The 25,620-nt window shown below is 39.1% G+C and overlaps 1 protein-coding gene across 6 annotated transcripts in view; it reads right to left on the reverse strand.

Annotated features, from left to right (window-relative positions):
* Nucleotides 1-25,620, reverse strand: part of KDM4C (lysine demethylase 4C) — a 502,970-nt gene that overhangs the window by 127,317 nt on the left and 350,033 nt on the right. For all 6 annotated transcript variants that reach the window (XM_006018370.3, XM_025197539.1, XM_025197541.1 and 3 more), the window contains exons 17-18: nucleotides 21,469-21,524; nucleotides 17,658-17,766 (exon numbers count right to left, since the gene is read on the reverse strand). In XM_006018370.3, coding sequence (XP_006018432.1) covers nucleotides 17,658-17,766; nucleotides 21,469-21,524 — 165 coding nt within the window. The remainder of the gene's footprint in view (nucleotides 1-17,657; nucleotides 17,767-21,468; nucleotides 21,525-25,620) is intronic.

Raw genomic sequence — 25,620 nt, forward strand, 5'->3', positions numbered from 1 at the left:
ACTCTTTCCTGCCATGGCAGGGGGTCGGACTAGATGATCTGCCTAGGTCCCTTCCGACCCTAGAAATTATGAAACTATTAAATATGTAATAATGACTGATATTCCCCCAAAAATAATAAACAAGGCAAATATATAATAATGGTTGCTATTCTCTTTACCTTGCAATGTGACAAACCTTAAATCTGTTAAGGAACTGACGTTAGCAGTACCGTGCAGATGAGTAAGGATCAATATATGCAGACCTGCCTCTGGGATTAAGGGATCCTTAGAATGAAATTTCCATCTACTGGAGTGATTTGTAGACTAGTTTGTTTAACACTGGAAGACAACAGATCTGCTACTGTTCTGATGTCCAAAGCAGATGACTGTATAATTTGGCAAATTCTACCCAGGGGGGTTTGTCACAAGCCTGTGTGTTCTGGCTGAGTATATACTTATAGCATCTTGTGACAGATGCTAAATTTGACAAAAAGACATTTAGAATTTTCTTCTACTAATTTTCTGCGTGTTCACTAGCAACAACCATGAGATTTTATTGTCTCACTTTCTGGACCAAATCATATTTCACTTTCCTTTCAGAGATACCAGAAGGTAGTGCTGGACTGCCTGTCAAGAAGACTGTTATACATGCTGTCACAGTTCAATGTATATGTGAGGCCACTGGGGAGACAGTACGGTGATGCAGGCTGCACTGCCATCAGTATGATGTTAACGCATAACATTATGCCTCATATTTGTCAGACCCAGACAGGGTAGTCTTTCGGCTTTCCAAGTGCCTGACTAAGATAAGAGTGTGGAAAATGTGAGCTACTTAAGAGTTCAGACCAGACAAGAGAAGAGAAGTTACGCTGGCAGGTAGTAAAAACCATCTAAGCCTTTCTGAAGACCACACCGAAACTGAGGCTAAAAATACAGAATGTGGCTACCTACTGATCTTGTGTCATTAACAATGTGGAGACAAATGTGTAATTTCCCCCAAAATGGAAAATTCTGTTATCCAGTACTGGATGCAATTCAAGGAGCTACACTGGTCTACGCTGACCCATCATTAGTACAGGATCCGACTACATGAAAGACCATACACCTCATTCTATCAGAGGTGTGATATGTGCAAATAAACTGAACAATGAGGAAAAGGGAACTGCTTTGAAAGAGCCACAATGCAAACACAAGGGCTAAGTACAGACAGCCAAAAAGCCCAAGACTGAATCAATTCAATCTTCACAGGTTAGTCTAAGCTGTGTAGATAAACTGATAAGCAGGTGAACAGACATTCACTTTTGATTCTGGAAAAGTTCATTTTGTGCAAACTAGGCTCAGATAAATGTTAGAGCAGTCTATTTACCTAAAAGTTGTCTGATGGCAAGCAGGATGTTGAATTATGTTTCCTTCTGGTTGTGATGTTTCATATTTCACAGGAGAAGAGGTTGATGGAACACTCTCCTGGGCAAGGAATTTATCTTGTGTTGAGGCAGCTCTGTGGTCTTTTCCAACCAGGAGATCTTAGAACACCTTCAGCTCTCCTATGAAATATGAATTTTCCTTTCCACCTAGGAGAAATTTTACAATCTTTGCATTCTCTTATGCCTGAAGAAGGGTGTGTGCACCCAAAAACTTGCAAATAAAGACTTTTTTTTTTGCAAATATGTAGTTGGTCTAATAAAAGATATCACCTCTGCCCAGAGTTCTGATTTCTTCTTCTACTTAGGCGAGGCCACCCATTTCAGGGTCAACAGTTCCTCCCCACCACCACATCAAGCAGTTACACTTTCCTATAGAAGAAAATGGGAGACAGATTTATGTTCCTAAAAGTATGCTCTGAAACTTGCAATTCACAATGTGTTTTCTCCACTGGTCTGGTGAGTAGCACTGCAAAGTTTACTACAGCATTGCCCTGTGGCCTGTGCTTACAAAGAGCAAGTGGAGCAGAGAATGAACTCACTACAAACATTTATAAATCCAACCCTAGATATTTAAAATGCATATATTCTTCTTGAGTTTTCTATTTGGGCTTGTATTTATCTCTGGTGCTCCACCCAAAGCAGGCAAAGTTTGTAAAACACTAGAAACAATAACTGACAGGAACAAATGCATGAAACAGAGATGCAGAAGTGTATCTGTTGACTCTGGGATGGAGAATAGTGCTTTCCTTAAAATGTATTTCATGTAAATATATTCAACATTACAATAAGATACCTTCACAAATGTTTAGGACTTACTGAGAATAAAAAAGGAAAACTCGAAAAGATTAAACAATATATTTATAGGGTCCATTCTCATAATTCAAAATAACATTAATGGGAGCTATACTCCAGTGCAGATAGAAAACGGACCCTGGGGACAATAAGTGATGTAAGATGTTGGATGAAAATGTTTTTTGAAATCTACCTTAAACACATCTGGTTTTGCTATGTACCCAACTACTATAAAATAAACCCCAGCTCTCAGTTCTATAATATAAAGCCATGTTTTTATTTTGCATTTGTGGTGATATGTAATCAGGCTCTGCTCTCACGGGTTGTTATACTCATTAGACTATGAACAGAGCTAATGAAAGTTTTCTTTATTTCTTCTCTCAGCCAGGTCATTAATTGAACATAAATATTGCCATTATACATTATGGATATGTGGTTCCTGGTAGTTAACCATCTGTATGCCATTGTATGTGCATATGCACACTTGCTCAGTTATGCATTTTGACTCCTCCCCCCCATCAGTTACTCATAATTTTGTATCTCAAACAATTCCTTTGGACTTAAATTTTCCAGATGTGATTTCTATAGTGAAATAAGTTGTAATTTAGAGATGCTCCCTTACTTGCAAGATTCATGGGGGTTGGGAGTTAGGAGATTGTCCCTCAGGCATCAAGGAACAATGGGATTTCTTGTGGGATCTCAAGAATCATGCTTCCTGCCATGCCATACATGAATGGAAGGAAGCACGACTGCAGGATCCTGTATCAGTTCCCACTGCACCATGCTGCCGGTACAGAGAGCACCTGATCCAGAGCACCTCTGCACTGGCAAGTAAAAAGCTTGGCTCCCAGTCAGAGGAGTATACAAATTAGCCGAGGGGTATCCTAGCCTCTGAAGCACCCAGGAGTCTTGAAAGGCTCCTATGTGCTCCAAAGGCTGGGCACTGGCCACACATTCAATTAAAGGCATGATAGGAACCATCCACAAAGTCGTTACACCTATTTTGTGTAATAATTTTGTGGCTTATTCCTTGTTTTATCACAACATTAATTGATTGAATGCGTGTCCAAGTCATTAAAGATACGATTAACCAGTTAAACATGGACTGCAGAAGCTTGCCTTCTGTTCCACAAATAACACTTGTTTTTTAGTTCTTCTTATTCATGTATGCCTGTATTTACTGAATCTAATAAGCCCTACATAGTATTAGAAGTACTGAATGAGAAAGACCTTGGAAAAAGTTGAATTCCAAACAGACAAAGAAGTTGGAAACTGAGATCAAGGAGAGCGATGCAGCCACATGGAAGGACACAGGCCACCACAAGTGACCTTTCCGCAGAGTTACAGCCTAAGTAAATGCAAAGTTAGTCATGGAAGTTTTAAAACCTCCACCTGCCCTTCTGTAATTGGGCAATGTAGCAAAGAGCTGAAAGGCATTCAGACAAAGGTTTGAGCAGTACTAGCAGAAGTATACAAAAGAAAAACAAAAAAGTCAAATCATCTTGCATATTTCTGCATATTGTAGAAGAGGAAGCCCTGGCTGTTTATAAGACTTTTACCTTTGGAGAACACCAAATATGCAGTTAAATGCAATGCTGTCCTCATTTGAGAAGTACTACATGCCAAAAAAGAATGAGACCCTTGAAAGACACAGATTTATTTGCAGACAAACAAAAGAACAAAGTGCAGATCAATATGTTACTGAACTAAAGAGGCTGAGTAAGAACTGTGCTTTTGGAAACTTGACAGAATCTCTGATTAGAGACAGGATTGTTTGTGGCATTTTAGATACCATATTACAAGAAAGCCTGTAGCATCAGGGAGACTTGTTCCTACAAAAGACCATCCAAAGGTTCAGGGCAGTAGAAACTGTGAAGGCCCGAGCAGCAGAACTAATACGCCAAAAAGGGTTGTCTATGAAGTAGACAAAAGAATGTGGCGAGAAAAAGCAACATAAAGGATATGGGAGAGAGAATGAACAGTGAGTTATGCCGTAAGTTTGGAAGGGAACGTGACCCCAAACAAGGTGCTGTATTTGGAAAGCTCTATTTTAACTGTAACAAGAGGAAAAATGTTGCCAGGTACTAGAGACCCCAGACATGGAAGCTTCAAGTGCATATGGTTGACAGCAAATCAGAAGAATTTTATATAGCTGTAGCAGAATCAGGTAAATTTAACAAGAAGAATAGGACTTTGCTAGTGGATGTGCAAGCCATGATTGTTTCATTTAAATTGTACACTGAAGCTCAGGTTAATATTTTTCCAGAGCATGAATACAGAAAAGTAAAAATTGAAACCAAAATTGAGTCCAACAAGCATTAAAATAACTGACTATTCAGAAAGAAATATACAGGTGAAAGGGAGAGGCATCACTAAAAGCCAGTATAAAAATAGAGTATACAAGCTCCCATTCATTGCAGTAGCAAGGGAGGTGACACCAATTCTGGCTAGGTACAGACATTCAAAAAGTCCAAGGAGGAACTGATCTACATTACATGGTTTTCTGTAAGTGATGTAGTTTAGATTGGTAGCAAACAGAACCCATATTCGCCCTTTGATTGGGCGAGCAAATTTTAGACCGGGTTCTGCCATTCTTAAACCAGTCTACGTGTGCCGAACTTCGGTTCTGTTACGAGTATAAGTTTTGTGCGCCAAACTTCTGTTCTGTTACGGATATAGACCAGTTTCCAATCACTTATACTGGTAAAAGTGTAATGCGTGTACCTGGCCCTTGGGTCTGGTAGCTAGTGAGAAACTAAATCTAGCTTGAACAAGAAAACACAACGTTCATGGCTCCTAATAATCCTCTTGGCTGTCACAGCCCAAACTCGGACAATTCTCCTTAGGAAAAACAAACACTGTTCCAGAACACAAGAAATAACCATGTCCTTAGGGGAAGAAATGTACCTGGGACCACAAACGCAAATACCATCAGGCAGAAAGAAGAAAGTAGCCTCAGCACTCTGTGGCTAATGAACTTTGTGCTATGTGCAGAAGCACAGCTGCAAAACATACAAGTTACCCAAATCCCAGTAGAAGGACTCATACCTACCAACACTTGAAGGAAATGCTTCCCACCAAAAAAACAAATCAGAAACAGGATCTGATATTTCACTGGTCTAAGAAGGAAGTGATCCCTCTTGAAAGACTCATAGAGACTTGCTAAGAAAGTTGCAGAAAGGGGAGAATAGGAAAGTGAGTGGTAAAGACTCACTCCAGAATGAGTGCTAATAGCCTCTCCTCTGTAGATGGGTGGTAACTGGTTTCTGTACTTATTGTTAAGAGGGAAGACAGTGATGGTAGCTGTAATTTGGAGATGCTCCCTTATTTGGAAGGCTATGGAGGTTGGCAGTAGGGAGGAGGTCCCCCCAGGTCAGTTACAGAGACTAAAGGACTGCAGAGGCTTGCCTGCTGCTCCACAAACACTTTTTACTTCTTCTCATTCACATATCCCCACATTTATTGAACCCAGTGATCACTGCAATTTCAACTGAAAGATTTTATATGCAAGTTTGAAACTAACATAATTCACTTATTTTAAGTTATTGGGGCATAAACAACCACAAGCTAACTATTTTATAGTTTTACATAGCACTCATCACAACAGCGTCTAACAGTTATAATGATCATTAGCACTTCTACAGTGCATTGCTTTGTCAAAGTACTACACAGATATTAACTAAGCAACACTTACAAAACCCTACAGCTTCTCTATACTTCACAGTGCAGAGCTTTGGAAAGACACCTCAGTTAGCTCCAAACAAACTAGCTAGGGAACCAGAAATAGTATAGCTGTGCTAGCTGCCCCATCTCCCTCCAACCACCAACACATTACAGGTATCGCACAATTAACTGGTTAATTGTACAATTACCTTGAAACCAGATACACATGCAAAGCTACACATAATAAAAAGCTCCAACCAGCAATAAAATTAGAACTAAAAAATGTGGTACCAACTATATAGCTGGTTACTATCGAGCTTTAATTTGCTGGAAGCTTCATGTCCCATATTACTGACTTGTGTCCATTCACAATGCTACCTAGTGGCCTTCAAACTCTTCACACTGGTGATGACATTGCCTTAAGATGGCAGAAACAATATGCCGAAACTGCATCGCTAAATAAATACATTTCTACATGTAGCAAGGTCTCCCCTGTGGCTGGGAGCCCCATCAGCTGACAGGGCTCCCAGCCACAGGGTGCACCATCCCTAGCTTGAAACCCCCGAACCCTGGGGGTTGCTGCTGCCATGATTCCCAAGAATCGGGGGTGCAAGAAGCCCCAGAGTCCTATCAGCTGTGGGGACTCTTGGTCCCAGGTGCTTATAGTCCCTGCAGCTGGGAACCCCCTCAACAAAGCAGGCTCCCAACTATAGGTGCCTGATTCTTGCTAAGATCAGGCTCCCCCTATACTGGCAATAAGACTCAATTGGATCTAATGCACAATCCCACAATCATGCCTCCTGCCATGCACGTGTGGTATGGCAAGAGGCACGATTGTGTTGATCATGCATTAGATGTAATCACACCTTTACCTGCACATGTAGAGGGGGACTTAGTGCAGCACACTGCTCAGATTTTATTATTCTGCATTGTTCAGGGTAGAGTTATCCATAGTGCCACCATGGATAGTGGTATGGTTGGCAATACTGAGGTACACAAATAAACTAACTTACCTAAAATCATGCAATAAATCAAGAGCAAAACCAAGGCTATCTTAGGATGTTAGCTCCAAATCCTGTCCCCATTTCTCTACTGCCTCACTGTTCCAATTACAAAATTTGCTGCAAAAGTTTAAATGATTTTGGGTAGAATGTTAAGTCCACAAGTCATTTGTAAATACAGAACCTGAGCAACTGTAGATTGGACTGAAACTTAAGAATTAAATTGAATCTAAAGTAAATGAATCTAGTAGTACTGAAGCTTTTGACATTTTAAATTAAGATAGTTACACAAATATTTAATCCTGATTCAAAGGCAGCTGTTCGAAACACTGAAGGTTCAGAAATTAGTTGTAACAGCGTTGTCCAATTTCCAAGGGGCTGGGGGCCATACGGCATGCTGTGCAGATCCCCACTCTCTCCTTACCCCCAACCACTGCACTGCAAACCTATGCCGGCACCCCACTGCAGCACCATGCACCACACAAGCACCCTGTCCCACAACCGCACCATGTTCTTACATGGCCCCAAACTCACTCTCCATCCCCTAAACCATTTCATTTTGTTGATTAGAAATTAAATGTTTCATTTCTTTTTTTGCTCAGCATTAATCATCATATCTGCTTGAGACACCACAGAGCCTCAGACCCATAAGCAGACTACTGTGCATCTTGGAAGATGGATCCCAACAAGACAATAGATTCTACAACAGAAAATGGTGGACCCAGAACTAAAACTCCCATGAAACCATATAATCAGCAGTTGGCAACCTTTTTAGGCTACAGGACAATAATCCAGTCCAAGTCAAAGGTGGATGGATTGGCAGATGCTAGGACCCAGTCACCGCCGCTACCACCACTCTTCACCATGGAGGCACTGGAAAATAACTACCCCCCACTGTCAAATGCCACTGAAGCCCCACATCCACAGGCTGGATCATATGGTTCTGTGGTCTGAATCCAGCCCGCTAGCCAGCCATTACAGACCCCTGCCATACAGTGGTTCATATAGGTCTGAACCACTGCCATATAAGGGTCAGACACTAATGATGTTTGGGCCTGAAACAGTATGTTTTGATTCAGATGATATCAGTCCTTTCAAGATGTTTGGGTTTAACTGATCTGTGATGGATGCAGGTGTTATCAATCTGATTATGTCCAGATGGAGAAATTCACAAATTCCATTGCTAAGGACAGCAAACCTTGTGGGTTCACACTTGCTTTTTTCCCCACTTAAAACTGAACTATTATTAGTGGTATTACTACTAATACCACTAATCATCTTAACAAAAACAGGATTGCCAATAAAATGAAAAATACCCTGTAAGCAATCACTCAGAAGTCTGAAAATGTTAAGGATGTTCCAACAATGTTAATTCAGTCACCTGCCATTTAGTATTACTGCATCACTTGTGAAAACATAAGACTCAATTGATCTAAATTAATACCGTTAATCAACAGATAAGTGCCACATGCTCAGGTGAAAGTTGGGTGAGAAACCTTAATTTGAGTTAGATTTCTCAAACATATTGTTTTATTAATGGTAATTTATTTGTAATACAGACACACAAACCAAAATATCAATGCCTACTTCCAACAGATATACTCCATTCTTGCCTCAAATAATCTTTGGCAATTCAGGATCTAAAATAATTTAAAAGGATGTTTAAAAGTAAAAATCAATTTAATTTTGCAAACAAGATTTTTCATCTATGTGGAAAGGAGAATTTAGAGTAACTAGTTAACTTTATGAGCATTCTGCTTTCACTCTTACAGATATTGCCAGTCTTCAAAAATATTATTTTTAGTCAGGCCCATCTAACATTTTCCATTTTATTCAAAAGACTTTATGGCTCAGTATTACAGCAATATACAACTTTGACAGTTTGCAATAGGATCTATTCATTGTAGCAAATCATTCTGACAGTAAGTACTATACAGCTGGTAATGTACATTTTTTATACCGTACTTATTAAAAATCTTACAAAGATAGTAACATAAGCATGCACTCTAAATTGTGTTTTGTACATGATTTTAATGTAGTCAGTACATTTTTAACTGGCATTATAAATTGTAGTACTTTAATCAATTATTGTATCATCATTAGTTTTACATTGTTTTAACAGGGGGAAAAAGTAAGCGACTGTGCTATTTAAAGCTGATTCAATAATAATGTTAAAATAATTTGGAAATATAATCAAACAAACTTGAGTCTCTCTCTATTTTGCTTTCTTTCTCCTTAAATGTGTGTGCAAATGAACTAGTTAATGCATAAGTTTATGAATAACATAATGACTTTTCTTGATTGTCCTTCTAGCAATACTTTTAGAAATGCTGAAAGGTAATCAATACTTCTTTACATTGCCAGAAATGCATAATAATGGTGGTATACATCACCGTCAAGCATTTCTCTACTCTTACAGAAATACAGCTGCAGTGGTTCTACAATTCCACTATAGGTTAACAAATGACTGTTATTGCAAAATTACAACACAGAAGATAAGCAATGTCTGCAAATGTATTTAATTCTAATTTTAGGATTTTTTTTATTAAACTAGAAAGATAGGCAAAAGAATAGTTGCCCATTCTTTTAAAAGCTCTCACACATTTTTTTCCTCGATTCCACTCTTCAGTTGGCATACCACAGTGAAACCTCTCTATTTTCAGAATTGATGTACCTTTCAAAACTATAATCTTTGGCTTTCAAGCTCACTATTATTTGCCTTCAGGTGCAAATTTTAAAGTGTATAGGCTTCTAAACAAAACATTATGGCCTCAGCCAGATTCTGAAAGGCTTGTAGATCAGTCATCATTGCAGTGTAAATTTCTTTTCAAAATAATGTTCCTCACTCAGAGTACACTTGTGCTTATATTCGGTTCACTTGTCAAATACAAATTTGAGGTCATCAAAAGCCCGAGGGCAACTTCAGCTATTCCAAAACTCATTTTCTACCTCTATTTTGTTGGAGAAATAGGATTTCAAATGTAAAAATAATAGGAAGCTCTACCGATAAAGAAACAAAGGCACATTATATATGTTTCAGTACAGCATTCCAACAACTGCCTATAATGACAAAAGTCAGTTTGTAATACTGAAGCATGTTAAAGCACTGATATTATCAAAGTTAGATCATGCATCTTGCTATTGAATTGATACATCAATCATTCAAGAATTATTTTAAAGATGACATTTTAAACATATGCGTTTAGTAAAGGACAAATATTGATTACATTTTAACTGTTATTTTTATGTCAGAATAAACATTTAAACACAGTGAGCCTGTCTCTCTCAGAGCATACGCTCATGAACAAGTTACTGTGAGGTAAATGAGGGCTGGGATTACCATGCATTAACTACTTTGCAGTAACTCCCCAGATACATAATCTGACCTCGGGTAAATGAAGCTAATCTGCAGTACTTTACTACTAACCCAAGAGGAGCAATGTGGATTGGCTTCAATTTACTTCAAGTCCAAAGGCTGTTACTGTAAAGTGAGACACTATATACATTCCAGGCCTTCTTTGCCTTATGGTAACTTGTTTATGTGCCTGTGACTTAAAATCACAGCTATCACAGTGTAAAGAGGCCTAGCTGTAAATTGGAATCAAGCCCAAATATCCCTGCCAGCATATACTTGCTGGCTAACTCTCTGGAAACCCATGGAAGTTGCAGGGCTTTTTGAGAAGTCAAATTTGGCTTCAGATCTCCTGAGATTTCTTTGCTTTATTATACAATGTGGCCATGGACTAGAACTAGAACTGTTCAGGACTGGAACTGAGTAATAATGTTGGTCTGAAATTACAGGGTATATTTATGTACTCTGGGAGAATTGCTGGTTCCATTGAGGTAAGCGGAGTTTTACTATTAGCTTCAATGGAGTCTGGAATTCACAATCTGTTTTCTATCAACCAGAGCTGCATAAAACTAAGCAGCCAAGGAAAACACTTTCACTGATATATTTGGGCTGAAATGGAACCAAAACCAAGACTAAGCTCAGCTAAAACCTCCAAATTCTATCGGCTTTTGACTTGTAATCATTAGATGCCATTAAATTGTGCTTGCCTTGCACCTGACCTAATTCTTTTATAAACTTTTCTTTCACTCCAGCTCACTAACCAGTACAAGCAGTCACACCCTTCAGAACTTTACAGAAATCAGCCTCTTATGTCCATAACAAACTTCATATTGTCCAAACCTTTCCACCAATGCTCCCCAATCCTCTCCCCGTCTTTCAAATCCTAATGCATTCTCCACTGTACTTTATTCATGTAACCCTGAGTTCATCCAGAAGGGTTGTACTATTTAATCCCTCTTAAAGTTTCATTTCTGCTTTGTTACCTAGAGTGAATCAAGTTCACTAGCATATAAATAGCATTTCAGCTGCCTTTCCCATTACCATTGCCTACTCATTTGTCCTTAGACTGAAATCGCTGGAGCAGAGACCATCCCTTCTAAACCCTTGCAAAGTACCCTTGCAAAGCAGTCATTTCTATAACTAAGTAGTAATATTAAAGTTTTGGATTTTGTAATAAAACCTATGACAAGGCAATGTTTTGACAGTTTTATTATGAGCCTCACACAGCTTTAACTGCTATCTGCAACACCTGAGTAGTAACTAGACTGTTTTTTCTCAGGATAGTTTACAAAAATCAAAAGCTGTCACTTGAAAGGGTCCTTTAGTCATTAAAACACTTGTCTTTATGTACACTGGGCAAGGCTGTCCCTGTTTCCATTCCTACATGAAAGAAGGTGAGGATATTCACATCCTTACATGCTTACAAAGACAGCACAACTTCAGCTTCTGTTCACCTGACTTCAAGGACTTCGTAAGTCTAGGCCCTCTGGATACTTTGGAGTGAGTGACACAAGGAAGAGAGAATGTGAAACCACAGTTGGGGCTGTCTATGGAGGGGAATACAAATTACATAGGCTTTGGGAACAGAATAGCTACTGCACTATTGCATGATAAGGAACCCTGGCAGGCCTTTTATTTTCCTGGGTTACCGTATTTCCAAAATCAAAAAAGAGGACACCTATGGCAGGTGAAAGAAGGGGTGAAGAGGGAGGAAGGGAATATGATTGGGGGGGGAAGGGGGGTGGCAGTGAAAAACCCATGCCCTGCCTATGCCCCTCACTAAGCCCCTGCCCCCTCCAGTACCCCTCACTCCTGATCTGCAGCCCCTGTCCCCTCCAGCCCTGCCAGTGCCCGTCACTCCTGACCCACAGCCTCTGCCCCTCCAGCCATGCTGCCCCTGCAGCCCCCACGCACACGTGCACTGAACAAACTCTGTGCCTCTTATCTGGGAGTTTGCCAGGGCCCGTGCAGAGAGCACAGGACTCCCAACAGCCAATCACCTTGCCTGCTGCTCCCAGGCCCAAGCAGTCCCAAGCTGCTAGTTCCCAGGAAAACAGAGGAAGACCAAAAACCCAGACATTTGCTCCCACATTAAAAACCCACGAGGACAGGGAGCCAGGTTTTCCCTGTTCGGGAAAACCTGGATGAATGATAACCTTAGCTTGATGCAGGTCTTCACCATTTATAGCATAGAATATCTAGAGTATCTAGAACATAAGGCACAATCCTAGTCATTATAGGTGTGGACAGATGTCAGGCTTGGAATATTCAAAATACACTTTAAACCCCAAGGGTGTAGGTGCACAGGCCATTTTAGACTAGTTCAAACTTCCTGGAATGTTTCAAAAGCACACCAGGAAAGTCAAGTATTAGTTTGAGTTAGACCTCCTTGAACTGATCCAATGTTATCTGTGGACACAGACCATTCCATGACTGCTGTCTAGTTAGTCCTCTAAGCATCCCAAACTGTACCACTTCTCAACCCTATACATATATGCAGGGCAATGAGGCTACTCTGGGATGCATCTAAGACTCTACTGCCTGAAGACCTATTGCCTAAAGCAGGGTTTGGCCACCCCCGGCACGCATGCCGAGCATGGCACGTAAGGCCATTTTGCTCGGCATACCATGGCCAGCCCCACCTTGGGGCAGACAGCAGGGCAGCACAGCCCGCCCCAATGTGCACGCGCAGTTGCTGCCAGCACAGAGCTGATGCCAGAGCTGTGGAGCCCGGCACAGCTGTTTGTAGCCTGCCCACTGCAGGCTCCAACTCCATACCCTAATCCAGGTCTTCCACCCTCTCTAGAGGAATCCTGGAGAAACCTATGGGCACTGACCCCTGGAAGGCAGAATAGTTTGGGTACTCTACCACTGCGTGGTAGCATTTTGGCAGCAGTGCCATCCCTAAAAGATGAAGGTTCTACTTAGAACTCTTAGCCACATGCGTGTGCACCCTTCTCTCCAGGGACAATCATGAACCAGTTCCCAATCAGTGACATTGTTGAAACAGTTCAACTGTTTGTCTGCACCCCATGTTTGTGTCTACACACCCTATGTTCCAAGATGAGACCTTCAGTAACTATTTTTGCTCATGTTTGCAAACATAAGAAAAAACACTACAAGCTCCACTCTTCCACAAAATTTTGATTTAAAACTTCTTCCTAGTTTACCACTGTTTTAGGAAGGGTATTTTAAACCCTAAGAACAGCTGCAAAACCTAAAACTTACGGGGAAAATAAAACCTCTCCCCCAATAGTAGTAGCAGCAGTGATAACAAAACAGAAGGGGCTGATTCTATTCTATTCTCATTCTATTCAAAACCAGTGGTAACTTTACTGAAGTCAATGAGTTGCAACAACATAAAATTGGTAAGACTGTGGAATCAGGCCCACAATATAACACTGAATGTGCAAACTATTATTTCTAGCCCCTATCATTCAAACATGTTTACTGTTGGTGAACACAGCATCATCCTATTATTCAACAGCATATAATGTATTTTATTATTGTGGTTTGATTGACAACATTATTTTATAATGAAAAGGTTAGCATGGCATGTAAATTTTAAGCAACATAGAAATTCTTTGAAATAAACAACATATTAAATGTGAGGCAAAGTAATATAAAGACATTTTGACATTATATAAAATCTAAAACCAACTAAATAAATTGGCTAGATGAACCCATTAATGTGCAAATAGAAAGCAGTTGTGCAAAATAATACTGTAAACATAATACAAATACTATTTGCTTGGGAGGGAATGAGTGTATACTGTACTGGTATATATTACATGATATGAAGACTGATATAAAAAACACATTGATTCTGACCCACAATGCCTTGTGAGCTAAAAGCTATCTAACAGCGATCCATATATATACTAGCTGAATAATAAAGAGAGTCAACCATTTTCGCACAGATGTTGTTTAATTTGTTAAATGGCAAACACTGACTTCTTATATTCTTTGATATTGGTGGATAGTGCATAGAGGGGATGTCAACTCACACTGCAGATCTTTGGAAATAAGAGGTGAAAATCTACTCTCAGCTGGTTCTGTTTGTTTTTACCTAGTTTCTATCATTATTTTCCATGATTCCTTTCTTAAAATTGAAACGAGCCAGAATTGTCTCATGTACTCAAAGGTCTGAGAAGGTTTGCATTACAGCATTACATAAAAGGTACGTCTTTTGGGGGGGGTTGCAGGGAGGTGGAATATTGTTTGTTTTTACTTCAAGTGAACCCTCCAGAATAGAAGGAAATACTTTTCTTTGCATTTCTTAACCTTCATTTTCTGGTATGATGCCTACCCCAACCATTTAAAAAAAAAAAATAGCATGCCAAATTTGCTAAATAGCTCTATCAGACCTGAATCTCTTTATGACAATTCATAACCTCAGTCTTTTATCTATAGGATCCAACTGCCTTGCTCAAACTGAGAAATCTTTTCACTTGAAACAACTCAGTAATTTTTCATAGTACACTAATACATCTCTACTGACATGCTATTTCATAGTTTTATAGTTGTTAGGGGGCCCAGCAAGATGGGCGTTGAGACGCTTTTTAAAGATTGCCTATGGCAGCATGTGACTACTCATACAAGGAGGGTCTCTTTGCAAGGTTCTTCTTCCATTATCTTTATTTATTTTGTCTAATGAAAAACTATCATGACACAATCTCCTGGACATTATTTGCACAATTCACCCTTTGATAAAAATCTGAATGTTGTAAGTAGAAGCCAGGAGATATAAGGAATGAGCTGGCAGTTAAATGTTTCCTCTACCTGGATTTAAAGAGACAACATGATAAAATAACTTGATCATGGCAACGTCCAATCTTTTTTAAAATGCTGTACCCCTGGCACTGAGCAGAAACCTCTGAAAATAATTTTTTACCAAAGCAATACAAGGCAAAAATTATAGTTTTGTCAGCTAATATGGAAAATTCCTATGAATATGAGTATGCTAAAAACTAAATAAAACAGTTGAGTTTTGTAATATTCTTCATTTTTAAAGCATCAGCAGGCTGCTGAAGTTAAGAGAACTTTGCCTATTTCTTCTGTTGCTTGCTGATCTCTCAAGTAGCAGCAGTGTATTGGCTACAGATATTAAATCATTATAAAACCTTTTAGGAAGGTTGAACTGCACGATGAACCTGCATTAGATTTACTAATGAGATGTATGAACAATTGTCACTCATTGTAAATTGAATGCAATTAACCCAGGCTGGGAAAAGCAAGGTTTAATTTTCTCAACTGAGATTACAATAAAGTAAACTGTCTGCAATAGTACATTTATGGCACTATGATGTGTCATGGTTCCACCTTCATTGTATTCCTCTGAATTTCTTTATTACTGTATTTACTCAATTCCAAGATGATGTTTTTTCCTCTCATTTAACATGGTGGGGGAAAGCCTCACATCTTAGAATAAAGTATAAGGTGGCCCCAGGCTAGATTGGCACTGGCAGGCTCCATCCCCATAGAAAAGGTAAATAGGCAGAGGTAAGAAGAGGGGGAGGAGGGAGAGGAAGGGGCAGGAAGATGACAGAGACTTAAGAGGGTGGGATCCAGGCTGTGGGGGAGCAGAGGGGGCAGGCAGGGAGAAGCAGGCACAAGGAACAGTAAGTGAGGAAGCGGAGGCCAAGCTGCTTTCCCCATATTGCCTGTCCCTCATTGTTCCCCACCCCATCACCTGATAGCCATTGTCTGACATGGGCCCCCAACTACTGTTTTTCCCGCTGCAGTGGGGATGAATTTTAAGGTGGCCCTCCAATTAGATTCTATACATAGAAAATTTGTAAATTTATAAATTCTCCATGTATAGGATCTAATTACTAGGGGGTTGTCTGAAATTCAGGGTCGTCTTGGGTTTGGGTAAATATGGTATAACATCCGTAATGCAGCCCCTTTGCTTTAAAAAAAAATTTTAAAAAGCCCCAAGGAAGGCAGAATGATGCATCTAAAAATTCAGCAATTCATAGTGGGGGAGCACCAGCAATATACACATAGCCTAATGGAAACTGGTGGCTTCGTACTATGAAAACATTTAAGAGAGTTTTTACAGTTTGAGAGAAATGTACTCAACCATACATAAATGGAAGGAGAAAAACAAAAGAAACAAAAGAAAAAGCTTCCAGTGATAGAAAGGTGTTTAAGACTATCAGTGATCTGCAGATAACTGATAGCCAGTGGATGGCCTACAACTTTGCATATCGTGTAACTTCACAAAAGTCCATGCAATTTGCCTCTTAAAACAATAACTACATTAATAAATTAATAATTAATTAACTTAAAATTCATTCAAGCCGTCTTCCAGAAGACTCTTACTATTCTGTTATTGTTCAAGTCACAGGAGGCAAATTCACATTTCAATTCCACAATACCTTGAAAATAGCTACTGGATTAACAATTACCAACTAGGTTACTATCATAATATAAGTAACTATTTAGAGGCATCAAAATTGAAGATCATCTTATTTATAGTTAGTACTTCCAAAACTGGTATTTTCAGACCAAGAATTTGAGGCCAACTCCAACGGTTATAAAATATAAGGCATAGCAGATAAATTAAAAGAAGAATAGTTCACAAAGCTGGAGCAATTAAAGATTATCTTCAGGTTAAGCAGCACAGCAACCTTTCCTCCAATTACTTATGGAGTGGACAAAGAGAAGAAATAGGGTTATTTTCCAAATATTTTTAAAATATTGGGCAGGGGATCATTTTCCTTTTGTCAGAGGAAGATGATGTCACATTGAAGTACAGTCTGGCAAATTAAGTAATTAGGTCTAACTCAGCAGGGAATATTCTCTTTGACATAAGCTTTTACACGTTTCTCACTAATCCAGGGCAAATGTATAATGACAGGGTTATATGGGGGCTATATGTGGGTTCTAGTATTTGTAGTTGAAGCATTTGTGTTTGTGTCTTGCCTTTTTCAATGCCTTGGGGAGCCATTTATTAGTCCAATATAACATGTGATTTGATCTGTGCATATTTTTCAATTCCCAGATGGTAAAAATATAATGCAACCACCAGGTCTTTTATCATTTTAACTCCATAAAAGGTTCCCTTTAAGGCAAAAATACCTCACGAAAAAAATCGTACAAGTTCTGAGATATGCTGGTTTACTTGGGTTACAGCTGGATCCTCAATGAGCAGCCCCAGTAGTTTTAGCTTAGTGATTGAAACTACTCATTGTTTCACTCTCTTTTATCCTAGAGCAAAAGTTATTTACCCAAGACCATAAGCCAAAACAATGATGAAGAATGAAAATATCTAACCCACTATTACGTATGAGAAATTCCAGTTTAACTGATATTGATTATTTATTCTTTCCCTGAAATAAAAAGTGTGCAATAGTTAATATTAACTATATATAGAATTTTATACACATTTCAAAACAGCGCAATATCTATAAATGTAATTAACTGAGCCATACTACTCACCAATTTTAATCTCTGCAAAGGTATTCTACTAGTGTCTATAGGTGTCCGTTCTGTGACATTTCGAAATCTGACTTCAGGAATTGCAATTGCACACATCACATGTGCCCACCTGTGAAAAGTGGTAGGTCAGTGTCATCAAAAAATATTTACAAAGATGATATAGTTAAAAAGATTCCATGCCTCAAATGAAACTAAAGTATCAACTACCCAATCTTTCTTCCATCAAATTCCTTTTTAAATCCAAGATCAAGAAATAGTGCTTATATTTACAATTTATGTTTATGCAGCATTAGAAAATTATCTGAAAATTCAATAAAGAGAGAAGAAAAGATCTGCACAATATACTAAATGAAGTGTCCTACAAAATTGATGGCAATATTGTGTGCAATTCCTGCCATTCAAATAAAACTTACATACAGATTGCAAGAAGAAATGTTCTTGAATAAGAATTATCAGTCTAGATTGGGAAATATTTGACAGAAATGTTCTGTTTCAATCTTACAGAGAAATCCTTATGTTAACACTGCCTGTTGTAAATACCCCTTCAGGTTAAATTTTGAAAAGTGCCATTTATACTTTATTTATAAACTGCAAAGGTTTTTTATAGTGGTGACAACAATATTTGCACATATGGTCACTATCTTCCACATGTAAGCAATGCATGGTCTAACCTGCAGCTTTCTGGACTAATGCTAATTAGATCATAGCAGGTACTTTTAAACTAGCCACATATTCGCTTTCATGCACTCAGCTGCCAAAATGTAGCAACCAGTTACACTAACAGCAAGTTGTGCTGCCAGATAAAGGAGCATAGAGTCAGAGCAGAATGAAACAGCCTTATTATCCTATCAGAATTTGACATAATAGTGCAAGAGATGCTCAGTTCTCCTAGCAGTGTTCATACTGCCACCTGTGAACTGGATTCATTGAGAGTGATGAAGGCAATTGAGGACACCTAGGATCAATGCTGCATATAACTAAGAAATCAACCTAGACCTACTTTACAGCAACTTCAGAAGTCTTCTGGTAAAATACCATATGCTATATCTGTTTATATTAGCTACTCGTATGATTTACTGCCACAAACTTGAAGTACGGGATTGCAAAATAGATATTCTCCCCATATATCCCTTTGTTAGGCTAAAATGGAAGTTGAGAGTACAGCTTTGTTGAGGAGGACTAAGGGGTCAACTGAAGCTTAGCAAATGTTTCAGTGAGACTCCAAAGTTATCCAAGGGGGACAGGAGAAATGATGGTAATGAACCTAAGACTTGAAGGAGGGTGAACAATTTGACTCGAACTCTTAATATTTGCTCTATGCATCCTTTGTTGCTATCCCACCAGGCCCATTAAAGCGGCTCTAATTTTTTAATATTTCCTGAGATGTGCAGAAAATGAGGGTCTCAGTAGGTCCACAGGAGGCAGGAATGAGGGCTAGCACATTTTTCAGGAGGAGCAGCACAACAGAATCTATTCTTTGCTGCAGTACGGTGCAATACCATTTCAGCCATTCAAATTTGAGAAAACTATTTAGAAAAGGCTACGGTAATATACAGGAACAAGGTGTGCTGGTGCAGTGTGGTATAAAAGTTTTACTGGCAAGAGTGAGATATGGGAACAGTACTCAAAAATGACAGCCATTCATGAGTTATGCAGGTCATTGCAAATGAGTGCCTATAAAGACTTTATGCCACATCAGACTCTTATGAAGAATATTTTCTTTATGTTACAATTTACAGAAATATTGTTTTAGATGCACTTAATCTTTCTTTTAATTCATACAGTCTTTTTATAAACACATGCCAGTAAAGCCAGATAACCTTCACACCAACTGTCTAACAATGAGTCAGGGGGGAAGGCACAGAAGTGATGCAATTATAAAGCTTTTCTATAAATCATTAGGACAAGATTTATCTGGTATGTCAGACTACCAAGATCTGAAGCAAGGCCTGTATCAGACTTGACAAAGGAGTTATCAGTTCTCCTGAACAGTCAAGTTCTCAGCCTCCCAGCACTCAAGGATCATTAGGTCTTAAATCTGTTGCAAATTAGGTCCATCCTGGACCTCCCTTCCTACCCTTAATGATGATCTCATCATTAAGGGTAAGGAGGGATCCTACAACTTGGTTAAAAAAAAAAAAGACATATTTGTGGCGAGCTGATTTGAAAATGCTTAGGGTTTTGAAGGGGTGCATAGTGTCCAAATGCATGACACTCTGGATCAAGTGCAAGAGAGGGAGTCAAAGGGGCATAGCAAGTGTAATTTATTATATAGTAGTTAAGGTTTCTTGTACAGAGTCACCATTCCCTAACTCTGTAACAGAAGCCAACAATAGGGCATAATATAAAGCTGCAGACTTCGAACCAAAAGTCACTCTTTGTAATGTGCACATTGAAACTACCAGCAGATGATGTGTTTCTATCTTTAAGAAATGTACATAAAAGCAATATACAAGTGTTTCAAAACATGCTGCATGGGATCTACCTTGCGCAGGCATGCTGCATTTTAGTCAGGTGACACTGTCTTATAGTTTCATAGTAGCTAGGGTCAGGAGGGACCTGAACAGATCATCTAGCCTGACCCCCTGCCACAGGCAGGAATGTATGCTGGTTGCCTTGTGTTTTTTGGGATTTGGGGGTTTTTTTGGAGGGGGAGGATCTCTGTTTAAATCATTTGTGCAGCTTAGTAAAAAGGTAAACAGAAAACAAACATTTTGATACATGGTTTAGACTGGATCTAAATAGCATGTTATTAGTTTCATGTGATGTGTGGGAGATAGATAGATAGATATTTAATTCGATGTTTTATAGAAGTGTATCAATGTATTTGGAAAGTAAAATCACTGTCAGAAGTTCACAAGTGAAAAGGTTCCATTCATCCATATAACACGTGACTAACTGCAGATCATTGGTCAAAAAACTACTGCAGGCAAACACTGAAAGGAAGTTTGGGCTTGATGAACTTAGATCACCAAACTAGATTCACTTTTGGTGATTCAAAGCTTAATGAAAAAAGGTCCATAATATATTGGTATAGTTAAAGGAAATATTTCCAAGCAAAGATGTAAAACACATAGGAGCTTGTTCTACAGCTGGACTTGAAGAAATTCTTTTTCCATTTAATCTTCTAAAGATATTTAATAATATCCTTCCCTTGATTTTATCAACATGATAAAGAATAAACATCTGTTATTACTGGTCTGTTGTCAGTGATTATCATACATAAATACAATAAAACTAACTACTTCAAGACCCAGGACCATTTTAATAAGATTCAATTTGATTAATTCTTTAATACATTGGCCTGATCCTAGGTCATCCCTGCATACAGGTTTAATGTGATTTTTATGGTTCTTTTTGAGGAAAAAATATCAACTTATCAGCAGAACAATACAGTAAATGCCCGTGTCTGAAAAAAAGTTCAGAAGTACTGTGTTAAATACCAGAATTATAAAATTCCAGGACTAAAGAAGAAAGTACACTTCCCTGTACAATAAGGCTTGCCAATGCAAACAATGACAAATGAGCTTTCATTTGCTTTCTTTATACAGTGACCAGCAGAATGGAATTTGGAATAGGTAAGCATGCGCAAATAATAAAAAGATTTTTATTTTTTAGCACACTGAGTATGCTCACAAAGTGCCAGTGGCACAATACAGTGTTTTCAATGGGAGTTACACTTATCCTGCAATAATTCAACTTAAAAGGACATTTTGAAATAATTACATGTGGAAGCTTTCTTTGTATGGGAGTGGGCATGGTAATAGAGTATAAAATTAATTAGTTTGGCCTCTATATATCCACTACTTACTTCTTGTCTGTAGTTTGCTTGAGTGCGCCACCTCTCAAATTACAAAGACAGCATTCCTAAAAAAAAAGTAATAAAAACAAATAAGCCAGATTGATTACTAGCACAGTCAATTCTATTCACCTACTTCTTAAGGATTTTTAAATTGATCATTTATAACATGTTACTCATAAACATCAAGATATTAAGCAAGAACAATACAAAAATATAAAGAAAGAACAATAAGCAAAAAGTCCAACAGAAAAATGTGTTTTGCATATGACCCTTGAAAAAACTGAAGAAATTTTTCTTCAACATTTAAGAGATGTGAAATAAGAGGATCCTAAAAGATCAGCTCTAATGGTTTTTGTCTGGCGTTAACACAGAACCCAGAAACTTAAACCACATTAAAACCAGTAAGCATTAAATTAATAAAACATATTATGGAGTCATTGCTTAAATCTGACTGCTTTAAGTCATGTGTAACTTGGAAACCCATTTGTCTTAATGCTTCTCCACAGGAATTAAAACCCACTTGGCCACCCGTGCTGTTAGGTCCCAGATGTATACACTTTGGGAACTGGGAAAGACTTTTATTTCAGAGTTTGTGTGATTCCAGAATTGCCTTACCCATTGATAAACAGAACCAAAGCTTGTTGGCTTTCAAGGCTCACAGCAAGAATGGCAACTTTTAAACAGATCAGTAATTTAGTGTTTAGACCATCTTACCCCACCTCCTACTACTGTGCTCTGGTACAGATCCTTTGTCTACACTTCTGTGACCATTCTCTCTCTCTCCCCAATTCCTCCCCACAACACACACTTTTCTGTCTCCTTTTCCCCTGTCTTGTTTTCTATTTTTATTATTTTTTGTTCTCATATGAGGTTTATCTTCTCCCCATGCAGTGCACTACATAGGTGATATATATCTATAGAACAGGAAAAATATTGTAGCTGAGTTATGTGTTGAAGGAGTAGGGTGCAAATGGATGAACAGACCACTTGGGATACAACTGTTCATCACAAAGACAATTCCACCACATCCCACTTCCCTTTAGAAAAGCAAGTGATTCCTGTTTTATTTACAGGAATCTTAGTACCCAGAGTAGTTCCCTCACAAACTCAAAGTCAAGGAAGGAGTTAGATTCAATTATAAGGATGAGAGATAAACAGGAAAATTAGACAGAAGGAAGCTGCTCTTCTACAGCACTTTCTGCTTCCAGACAAGGAGGATTTAAAACTATATTGTGTTTAGAGTAAGCAGCCTAAGGGTGTGTGTAGACGAAACAGGGGCCCTAAATTGAAACAGTGTTTTTTAAAGAACACCACTTCAATTTAGGGCTGATTAAACCCCGGTGTCATGCACACACCCCACTAACTTACCGGCCTCTCTGGGGGAGGAGAGCTGCCGGCAGGCAGAGCAGTTCCTGGGCTGCAGGGGTGGGGAGGCCTAGTGTTTCCCTCTGCAGCAGCGGCACCCCCCCGCCCCACCAGGCAGCACCCGCCTGCAGACACCCAGCTCAGGTGGTCCTAGGGAGCACCGCAGCCATGGAGGGAAGCACTGGTGCCCCGTGCAGCTCAGGCAGGCAGGCAGACTTGGGGGAGGGGAGAATCAGGTTCACCACTTTTCTTGGGCAGAGTCTGCTTTTCCAGGCTGCTGCCAGGCTGCCTGCAGGGCTTCCTGCAGAGCTGTGGAGGTGAACGGAGCCCAGTGCTTTGCTCCGCGGCTGTAGGGGCAACAAACTAGAACTCCTTGAAGGAGTTTTAGTTTGCTGAACCCCATGTCATTTAAGGCACATTATGCCACCGAATTTCCTACAGCAGCTGGAATTAATGTGCAATATGCCACTGAGGTGTGCAAACACCGACACAATTAAAAGGGGTGCAAAAGCATTTAGCCTGCTTTAAAGTGCTGTGCACACACGCCTTAAAAGGCTAATGACATTTTTCTCTAAAGGAACATACTGACTGTCTCTCTTTTTCTCCAGAACAGATATTTCCCCCCAAATAGGCTGTTGCTTGGTACTGCATCTAGGATTCTGGACTCAGACCCTACCATACTGTCCTTTGCATATTTCTCTATCCCTAATTGTTCCTCTTTTGTGCCCTGGGGCAGGTCTGACACCACTAGGCAGCGTTACTTTCCTTAAATAGGCAGAAGGATTGGATTGTTTCTCTCTTCTGCCTGAAACTCCCCGATTGCTAGGAGCCCAGCAGAAAAGAAGAGGTAGCCCAGTAATTCTAGTCTACACATCCTTGACTGCACTGAACAAGTGCAAGTTTTTTTGGCAATATCTTTTATTGGACTGACTGTATTGTTGGGAAGAGATGTTAGAGAGAGATCACCCCAAAAAACCTCTTTCTTCTTGCATATAACCCAGATCATTATGGCTACAACAACACTCCAATGCTACCACTCTACGAGAGAAGGCAGAGTAAAGGAGCTCCGGTCAGTCCAAACATATCATGCTATTCTAGACAGACATGCCTGCTCTACCTTCATTGTGCCTGTTTTAGTTCCAAGTTGCTATTCCTTTTTATGCTACCTCAAAAGCACTGTAAATAATCATTATCTTTTTTCTATATATAATTACCTCTCAAATATTTGTGGACCCTTATCATATCATTCCCTATTTGTATTCTTTTCTCCAGGCTGTACCTATTAAATTCCCTTAACCTCTGATCAAGGTCATATCTTTTAATCTCTTTATCATGTTTGTTGCCCTTCTCTGGATTCTTTCATTTATCTTTGTCATTAGCATAATGGGGTATTGAAATCTATACAGGTATACTCCAGAGAATGGCCATAATAAGACCATTTACACAAGTATTATTACCTTCCTTATTCTGCTTGTGATACCCAAGTTTCACAACCAATACACTGGTACAGAAGTCACTGAGTCAAGAACAAATGTGATAAGGAGTTCTTAAACTAGATCCCCGATAACCACAATACCAAGAGTTATACACATGAATCCACTTCACACACATCTGACTAAAATAACATGACAAGAACTTCTCTATGTAATAGGCATAGTACATTGTTTCCAATAAAAATAACAGTAAGATCACAAGGACTTGTATAATCTTGCAATCACGTCACAAAGAATTCTTTTAATTGTCTTTTTTCAGGCTCTTTCAAATGGAAACAAGACAAAGGAGTAGCAGAAGAATCCATCTCTTGGTGTCAACACAATAGAGAAAAAAAGCATTAGAGAGGGAAGCGGATTTTGGTCTAAGTGGACACTCAAATTATGAAGTCAAATCTTGACTAAGTCAAATTTGTGACATAAGACTGACTATCTGTGAAGCTTCAAACGTATCTGTTATATCTCGTGAGTTCCACTGGTGAAGAGATTAGACTAACAGAGAGAGCACCACACAGTTTACATGGCTGGCAGCTTCACTATTCTAAACAGTACCCAAAGCTGAATGTAAAGCATGGTGCACAAAGGAGGCACACAGCCTAGCCACATTTAAAGAAACAATACCATGTACAATGACTAATGCACAATACATCTCAATATCAGTGACTCCTGAGAAGCCTCAACAGATCCTGAGGAGCTGCTCTGAGTAACTATGGAATTGTCACATGGCAAATAAACTTGTAATCCCTATCCAATCTATTTTTCCACCCCCAGACACTGCCTTGAAAAATCAGTAGACCGGTGTTTTGTTTTCTGGTTCTTCCAGTGAAAAACTGGAACATTTTAAGCAAGTCACTCACCCTCTGTGTAATCCAGTTTCCCAGTGATATACATGGAGTAATGATGCTTAACTTGCTACTCCAAAGTACTCTCAGTTAAACCACTGAAAATGAGTAGTAGAAGTTATTATTTATTATTACATTCACTAGGCTATAATATTAGGGGGTACTTAGAGGAGGGAAAGGGCAGCTCCCTCCTTAGATAAATGACAGAGAATGAATAGACCAAGCAATGCTCAACAACAACAAAATAAAACGGAGCTGATTGTTACCCAGGAAGAGGAAAAGATAATGGTCATTCTGCCTTCTGTAGTAATCTGGAGGAGAAGACATAATGCAGAATTTCCTGAAAGAACCTGCATCTAACTCACTTTCTGCTCTGCAGCACCTTGTTAAGGGTTACCGAAAGGGAGGGTTAGAAAAAGCCTCTGCAAGCAGGGTAGAGAGAGAGAGAGAAAGAACATGGTTCA

This window comes from Alligator sinensis, unplaced genomic scaffold (genome assembly GCF_000455745.1).
Source record: "Alligator sinensis unplaced genomic scaffold, ASM45574v1 scaffold392_1, whole genome shotgun sequence".
Lineage (NCBI taxonomy): Eukaryota > Metazoa > Chordata > Crocodylia > Alligatoridae > Alligator > Alligator sinensis.